Below are 8,426 nucleotides of genomic sequence, written 5' to 3' on the forward strand. Positions count from 1 at the left end.
ACCAGCGCCGCCCGAGGCTGCCCCAGCCCCCGGGCCCGGCGCCGCCATCACTTCACCAGCCGGCCCGAGGGCCGCCGCCTCTGCCGTTTCCCTCCGTCCTGGCGCAGGAGGCCGAGCCGAGCCTCCAGACCGGAGCAGCTCGCTCACCGCCCCTTTCAGTGTCAGGCACCGGCGCCACCGCCACTCCCGCCCCTGCCCGGGGCGTCCGCTGCGCGCCCCGCCTCACTGAGGGCAGACGCACCGGTTGCACGAGCGTCCCTGTCCCCTCCCCCGCAGCTCAGCGCGGGCGCCGCCGGAACCGCCCGATTCGGCGGGCCTCCCCGCGGCGCGCCCCGGGCTCCGCCATGCGAGTGCGGGCGAAAGCTAGGGCGCATGCTCAGATCACGCGCGGTTCCTCTTGGCCCCGGATGTGACTCTTCGGCTGTGGCGCCCCGCGCCTGAGTGCTTGACAAGATTGGACTGTGAATGAGGTCATCACCGGGCGCCGAGGAGGGGAACGGGAAGCGCAGGTTTGCGGTGGGTGCTGGTGTGTTCTGAGCTACCCTCCGGTACTTTTTCCTCTTTTTTTTTCGTCTAGCGGCCCCGCGTCGACTCTCCTGGGCTCCTTTTCCTATGAAGCTTCCCTGTGCCCTTGATTCCTGCTTCTGTTTCCAACTTAACGCATGAAACTTCCTTTCCTTGCCAGCTGATTGTATCTCCTCCGGTTTGAGTGGCATCGGCTCTGTACTTGGCCAGCTGGGTAGCCTTTTCCTGGTCAGGCCTCTTAGCCCCCCCCCCAATTACAGGTGGTTATCAGAACTCTGTCCCAGCCTGAGTTTGAAAAGTAACGTGGCCGAATCCCCTCTAATACCTGTCGCCCAAAAGTTTCGATAACTTCCATGTACTGAGTACTAATTAAATCCCATGTCTTGGGATCAAAATGTAGTGTTCTCAGATCCATTGCTTAGGAGGGCAGATTGAGGCAATGTGCTTTGATTCGGTTAGACCGTGACATGGAGATTGGAATTGGGGATGGTTTCTTGGAAGCAAAAGAATTTCAGCATTATTTACTCATACTGCGTTTTCTGAGGGGGCCTCCGAAGTTTGACAGCCTTTGAAGAAACACTTCAAAAAAGAATAACAATAGCCACGACGTAGCTAAACATTATAGTAGGTCCTTTACGCGGTTTTTAAGTAACTCTTAAGGCAACTCTGAAGTAATTATAATAGGGCTCACAGATCTCAGTCAATCCAGTGTCTTGCAATCTTTATGTACTAAGAAGTCTTGCCTGAACAAAAAAATTTGGCAAGGTGTAATCCTTTCCTTGTTCTCTAGTAAAAAACAAACAACTACTTCCTTATTCTGATGTGGTGACCTGTTTTCTACTTGCCCATCCCTTCTCCCAGAAGCCTTTTTCACCAAGCTTAGTAACCTAAATTCTTTACATTCTCATCAATATCCGTGCCACGGTCTTTCAGTCGTTTTGGTTGGTACTCAGTTTTCCATTTGAAGACCAACTTTAGAAAGCCCAAACTTAGGAAGACAAGTTGACTATAGTGCCAGTACAGGAGTTAGAACTTAGGGCTTTCCATTCTTCCTTAGTTTAGAGTCTCTCAGACTTCTCTGCTCCAGTTGGCTTCAAACTTCAATTGTCAGATCTCAGCTTTCTTTCTTAGGTTTGGTTTTTGTCAGTTGTGGGGCTTGAACTCTGGGCCTGGGTGCTGTTCCTGAGCACTTCAGCTCAAGGTGAGTGCTCTACCATTTGAGCCACAACACCACTTCTGGTTTTCTGGTAGTTAATTGGAGTCTCATGGTCACGGAGTTTCTTGCCTGGACTGGCTTTGAATCATGATCCTCAGATCTCAGCCTCCTGAGTTGCTAGTATTATGGGCGTGGCCTAGCTAGAATTACAGGCAGGAACCACTGGAGTCTGGCCTGTACTGATCTCAAGCTTTCTAAATGTTGAATCAATGTTGAAACTTGGAAAGACAGGTTTCTTTTACATTGTCCATCTGAGAAAGAACCATACAGAACAATCAGCCAATCAGCTTGAAAGTCACAGGCAAGGCACCATGGCACCAGATATCTATGGTCCCAGCTACTTGAAAGACTAAGGGGGGAGGATGCCTTTATCCCAAGAGTTCAAGACCAGTTTGGACAAAATAGACCCTATCTCTTAAAAAGAGAGAGTTTATGAAGATAGCATAAAAAACCTCAGAGAATGCTGTTGGTCAGTAAGTGACTGGGAGAGAAGAAAGAGAAACTATCTGCTGGGGAGGATACTAGTGAGAAGGAGTTGGACTAACATGGTTGGGAGAGGATGGATATTGTTGAAATGGATTTTCAGCAAGTATGAAAATTGTATAACGAAGGGGGGAGGGTAAAGGAGAGCAATGGGGAGGGATTGATTGGAATGCGTTTGTTTTTGTGTTGGAAAATTCAGTGAAATCCCTTGTGAATGTATGCTAATAGAAAATAATAATTTAACAGAATGTATATATAATAGATATTATTACATATGTTAATAATTTAATAGAATCTGGACACTTGAAAAACCCAAATGGCTAAGTGGAGATACGACTAGATGAGTGTTAAAATCAGTTATTAAATACTTTGTCCTTTATCTTCTGTCTCTCACAAAAGTGGAACCAGATACCTGTATTTCATGCTATAATCCTAGCCACTAAGGAGAAAGGCCTGGAGGATCGAGGTTCAAAGCCAGCCAGGGTAGAAAAGCCCATGAGATTCCGTCTCCAAAATAACCAGCAAAAAGCTGGACTGTAGGCATGACTGATAGAAACTCCAGTCAAGCAGATCAAGCAAGTTTGAGGCCCTGATTTCAAACCCCAGTAACACACACACACACACACACCTAAAGCCCTGATTTCAAACCCCAGTAACACACACACACACACGCACACGCACACACACCTACCTAGAGCCTTTGAAATCTCCCATGCAATAATTCTGTTGTTTAGCCCCATCAAGGAGGCGACTTCTGTAACATACTGTCTCACAGGTGGTCTAGATAAAATTTCAAAGTTGACCAAAGACTACCTTTACCACTCCCTCATTTTCTTTTCTTCTCCTTTCTTTCTTTTCTTTCTTTCCTTTCTTTTCTATTTTCTTTCTTTCTCTTTCTTTCTTTTCTTTCTTCTTTCTTTTCTCTTCCTTCTTTCTTTCTTTCTTTTTTGTTGGTCATGGGCCTGAGCTCTGGGCTGGGCGCTGTCCCTCAGCTCTTCAGCTCGCTAGTGCTCTACCACTTGAGCCACCGTATTTCTGGCTTTTTTCTGCTTATGTGGTGCTGAGGAATGGAACCCAAGGCCTTATGCATGCAAGGCAAGCACTCTACTACTGAGGCACCTTCCCAGCCCCTCCCTCATTTTCTTTTTACAAATCTTTTATTTCATCAACACCTTCCTCCCCTGGCCACCTCCCCCATGATCAGGACCCTCATTCTGCCTTCCAGCTTTTCAAAACTGCCACCCATGAGGCTCCACCCTCTCAAAAAATGTTCTCAGAATACCCCACCTGCCTTCATCCACTCCTTGATCTCATTAGGTGTTAAAAGGAATCTATTATCTAATTAAAGTAATTTATAGTAGCATATGATTAATTGCTATGCTTGGCCCTTTAGGCTACTGTACAGGAAAAGAGAAGCTTGTTGACTTCGTGTGTAAATGTGGGGATACTGGCACTTACCCTATTTTTGCTAGGCTTTCTGTCCAAGTAATAGGAAAACAAAAACAGTGACTTGACAACTCACTTCTAAGAAATCGTTATTCAACTTAAATTTAAGTACATTTTCTTCAGTACCATTCTAGCACAAAACTTTGTTTAAAATATTTTTCAAGGGGCTGGGAAGGTGGCTCAGTGGTAGAGTGCTTGCCTTGCATGCATGAGGCCCTGGGTTCAATTCCTCAGCACCACATAAGCAAAATGAAAAAAGCCAGAAGTGGCGCTGTGGCTCAAGTGGTAGAGCGCTAGCCTTGAGCTGAAGAGCTGAGGGACAGCGCTCAGGCCCAGAGTTCAGGCCCCACTACCGGACCAAAAAAATATATATATATTTTTTTTCAATCCTTGAGATGGTTTTGCTATGTAGCCCAGACTGGCTTCAAACTTACTATTGTGCCCAAGATAGCCTTGAACTTGAAATCTGCCTGCCTCAGCCTCCCAAGGGCTAGTATTATAGTAATGTGCCACCAATCCTGGCTTGTTTAACACATTTTTTGTGCCAGCACTGGGGCTTGTACTCAGGGCCTTATAGGGACAGTGTGCCCAGGCCCTTAGTTCAAGCCCCATAACTGGCCAAAAAAAAAAAGTTGAGGGCTGGGAAGGTGGCTCAGTGGTAGCGCGCTTGCCTTGCATGCATGAGGCCCTGGGTTCGATTCCTCCGCACCACATAAACAAAAAGGAAAAGGCCAGAAGTGGTACTATGGCTCTAGTGGTAGAGCACTAACCTTGAGCTGAAGAGCTGAGGGACAGTGACCAGGCCCAGAGTTCAGGCCCCATGATTGGCCAAAAAAAATGTTGATATATAGATTTTGTTGTTGTTGTTGTTATAGGTTATGAGGCTTGAACTTAAGAGGCTAGGCTCTGTCCCACAGCACCACTTTCAGCTTTTTCTGAGTTTTTTAGAGATGAGAGTCTCATGGACTTTTCCTGCCCTGCTGGCTTTGAACTTCGAACTTCGGTCTTTTGTTGTTGTTGTTGGTTGTGGGGCTTGAAATCTGGGCCTGGGCGCTGTCCCTCAGCTCTTCAGCTCAAGGTGAGCACTCTACCACTTGAGCCACAGCGCCACTTCTGGCTTTTCTGTTTATGTGGTACTGAGGAATTGAACTCAGGATCTCATGCATGTGAGGTAAGTACTCTACCACTGAGCTACCTTCCCAGCTCCTCGAACTTCAATGTTTAGATCTCAGCCTTCTGAATAGCTAGGATTACAGGCATGAGCCACTGGTGCCCAATCTGGTATATGGATTTTTGAGGTTCAGTCTGCTCTCTGTCCCTTCCTCCTCTCTCCTTGATGAGTGGTGCTGTGTAGCTCAAGCCTATGGTAGAGTCCCAGACATGAGTGAAAAAGCTAAGGAACTACTGGTACCAGGGGTGGGTGGTGGGTGGGAGACAATACATAAGTATTTCTGTGTGTATGTGTGTGTGTGAGAGAGAGAGAGTGAGTGAGTACTGGGGCTTGAACTCAGGGCCTCTTGCTCTTACTTAGATTTTTTTGCTCAAGGTTGGTATTATACTACTTCAGTGACACTTCCACACTGGTTAATTGGAGATAGTCTCACTGACTTCTCTGCCCAGGCTGCTAGGATTTCAGGCATGAGCCACCAGCGCAGAGAAGCAGTTTTGTATTGAGAGTAAAAACTAGATACATTGTCATTTTTTTTTTTAATTTTTGTAGGTTGTAGGGCTTGAACTCTGGGTGTTGTCCATGGGCTTTTTCACTCAAGGCTAGCACTGTACCACTTTGAGCCATAGCACCTCTTCCTGTTTTCTGTGGCTAATTGGAGATAAGAGTCTCACAGACTTTCTAGCTAGGCTAGCTTCGAACCCTGATCCTCAGATCTCAGCGTCCTGAATAGCTAGGATTACAGGAGTGAGCCACCAGCACCTGGCATTGTCAGATTTATTTTTTTTTCAAACAGAATTAAGAAATTTATCACAATATCATGAACTAAAAATTCAGGTATCTTACCTGAACTCAATTTTTTCTTGCTAAATTTTTCCTTTTGTTGTGAAATGAAATTTTGAATTTATCCAGATTAAAAGAAAAGAAAAAGGAGGAGGAAAAAGAAAAAAAGGGGGAAAAAGTGTCCAGATTGATGTTTGCCTCACCTCATCTGGCCATTGAAGTTATATTATTTTCTTGATATCCCTTTTTCTGCTGACCAATAAGCAGTTGGGACAGGCCAATATTGTGTGGCAACTTCATTGAATGTATCTGGGGCTTTTAGGGGAGCAGGAATCTAAATTTTGCTTATTAATATTATTGTATAGTTGCAAATAGATGATGTTAAATATGTGATTAAAATATGTGAATACCGTTAAAACCAGTAATGAATTATCAGTAGCTTTTAGTCCATTTCTGTTCTTTGAAGGAATGATCACAAAACTATGGTCAAGTGGAGTTGTTAGAATAAAATATTCATTATTTAAACTTGGGAAACCTTTAGATTCAATCTCGTGAACAAATCTTAAGACCCAAGCAAACTGTTTAACCTTTTTGATAAATTCGGGTAAGTTTTTGTTGTTGCTAGTAATACAACTCAAGCTGTTGTGCATTTTTGTACATGGTTGACCTGTTCTACCACTGAGACAGCTTTATTATCTGGAAACAAAAACTAATTAGAAGGGTTGTTTTTTAAAACTAAACTTACTTAACTTACTGAGTAAGTCTCTGGTGGTAAGACCCAAAGGTCTGTGTTTTTAACCAATTCCCCAGATGATCATTAATACAATACAGCTCTGAAGTTCTAGCACACATTAGGATTAACACATTGCTTAGAACCCCCCCCCCCACACACACTACAAGAGGTTCAGAATCAGATTTTAGGTAAGATACAACAATTTATACTTCTAACACATCCTCGGTGTTGCTGATTGCTGCTAGTCCAGGAAGTGCTATTGGGAAAGACATTTTGAAACTCTTGGGGTTAGGCTAGGGGCGTGACTCAAGTGGTAGGTACTAAGGGCGTGACTCAAGTGGTAGGTACTAGGCAGCTAGCAAGCACATGAACCTAAATTGAAGCCCCAGTACTGAGGCAGAGGGGGAAAGCTCATGTGGTGTATATATGATATCATTTTGATACACCTAATAAAATAGAAGAGGAATCTTAGGAATAGTTATTGAACAGTCACTATGCAATAGGACAATTATATGTGTTTTACATATATTATTTAAATCTCTCAGTGATCCCATAAAATAGGGGTGTTTCTATTACCCTCTTGAAGAAGTGAGCTTAGAGAAGTTCAACAACTTGCTCAGTCATCCAACTAATATAAGCCTGGAGAATCTAGCACAGAGCTCATTCTCTGAAACATTATCCAGATGAAAGGTCTAATCTGATTAATGTGCAACCTTTTTTCCTTTTTTTTTGTCCGTCCTGAGGCTTGAACTCAGGGCCTGGGCACTCCCTAAGCTCTTCAGTTCAAGGCAAGCACTCTACCACTTGAGCCACAGTACCACTTCTAGTTTTCTGGTGGTTAATTGGAGATAAGAGTCTCACAGACTTTTCTGCCCAGGCTGGCTTTAAACTGCAATCCTCAGATATCAGCCTCCAGAATAGCTAAGATTACAGGTGTAAGCCACCAGAGTTTGACTAGTGTTTATAAACTTAAGTGAGTCTCACACCAAAGACTAGAGAAGTAGGCTTACCTGGGCCTCTGGTGGCAAGGAAAGCCTTTGCAGAATGTGTTAGCCAATGTATCACAATCCCGTGTCCAACTAGGGTTTGGGTTTTTTGTTTTTTGCCAGTCCTGGGGCTTGAACTCAGGGCCTGGGCACTGTCCCTGAGCTTTTGCTAAAGGGTAGCACTCTACCACTTGAAGCCACAGAGCCACTTCTGCTTTTTCTGTTCATGTGGTACTGAGGAATGGAACCCAGGGCTTCATACATGCTAAGCAAGCACTTAACACTAAACCACATTTTCAGCCCTGGGCTTTTTTTGTTGTTTGGTTGGTTGGTTGGGATTTTTGGGTTTTGGATGTTTTTTTCTGTTTGTTTGCTTGTTGTCAGTCCTGGGGCTTGAGTGCTATCTCTGAACTTCTTTTGCTCAAGGCTAGCACTCTACCACAACTCTATTTCCAGCTTTTTTTGGGTAGTTTATTGGAGATAAAGAGTCTCACAGATTATTTATTTATTTATTTATTTTGTCTGTCGTGGGGCTCAAACTCTGGGCTTGGGCGCTGTCCCTCAGCTCCTCAGCTCTTCAGCTCAAGGCAAGCACTCTACCGCTAGAGCCACAGCTCCACTTCCGATTTACTAGTGGCTTATTGGAGATAGAGTCTCAAGGACTTTCCTGCCCGGGCTGGCTTTGAACCATGATCCTCAGATCTCAACCTCCTGTGTAGCTAGGACCTACTAGAAATACTTTGAACTGTGATCCTTAGATCTCAGCCTCCTGAGTAGCTAGGATTATAGGCATGAGCCACTGGCACCCAGCTTCAACTAGGTTTTTGTAGATTTTGGTCTTTAAATGTCTTTTATTTGAGTGATTATTTTAAGATTTTTGGGGGGTGGGGAGGGTCTGGTCGTGGGGCCTGAACTCTGGGCCTGGGTGCTGTCCCTCAGCTCTTCAGCTCAAGGCTAGCACTCTATCACTTAAGCCACAGCGCCACTTCCACCTTTTTTCTTTTTTGCTTATGTGGTGCTGAGGAATCGAACCCAGGGCCTCATGCATGCAAGGCAAGCGCTCTACCACTGAGCCACCTTCCCAGC

The 8,426-nt window shown here is 44.8% G+C and overlaps 1 protein-coding gene across 3 annotated transcripts in view; it reads left to right on the forward strand.

The window, feature by feature from the left end:
- The first annotated feature begins 422 nt into the window (after positions 1–422).
- Wdr53 (WD repeat domain 53) overlaps positions 423–8,426 on the forward strand; it is a 12,934-nt gene continuing 4,930 nt past the window's right edge. Inside the window, exon 1 of one of the 3 annotated variants that reach the window (XM_013019472.1) lies at positions 423–509. In XM_013019472.1, the coding sequence (XP_012874926.1) occupies positions 466–509 (44 nt within the window). In that variant the 5' untranslated portion in view covers positions 423–465. Of the gene's footprint in view, positions 549–5,654; positions 5,676–8,426 lie in introns of those variants that run through there. The other 2 variants (XM_013019473.1, XM_013019474.1) reach the window with 2 other exon arrangements.

Source organism: Dipodomys ordii, unplaced genomic scaffold, assembly GCF_000151885.1.
Source record: "Dipodomys ordii isolate 6190 unplaced genomic scaffold, Dord_2.0 Scaffold45, whole genome shotgun sequence".
In the NCBI taxonomy this organism is placed as follows: domain Eukaryota; kingdom Metazoa; phylum Chordata; class Mammalia; order Rodentia; family Heteromyidae; genus Dipodomys; species Dipodomys ordii.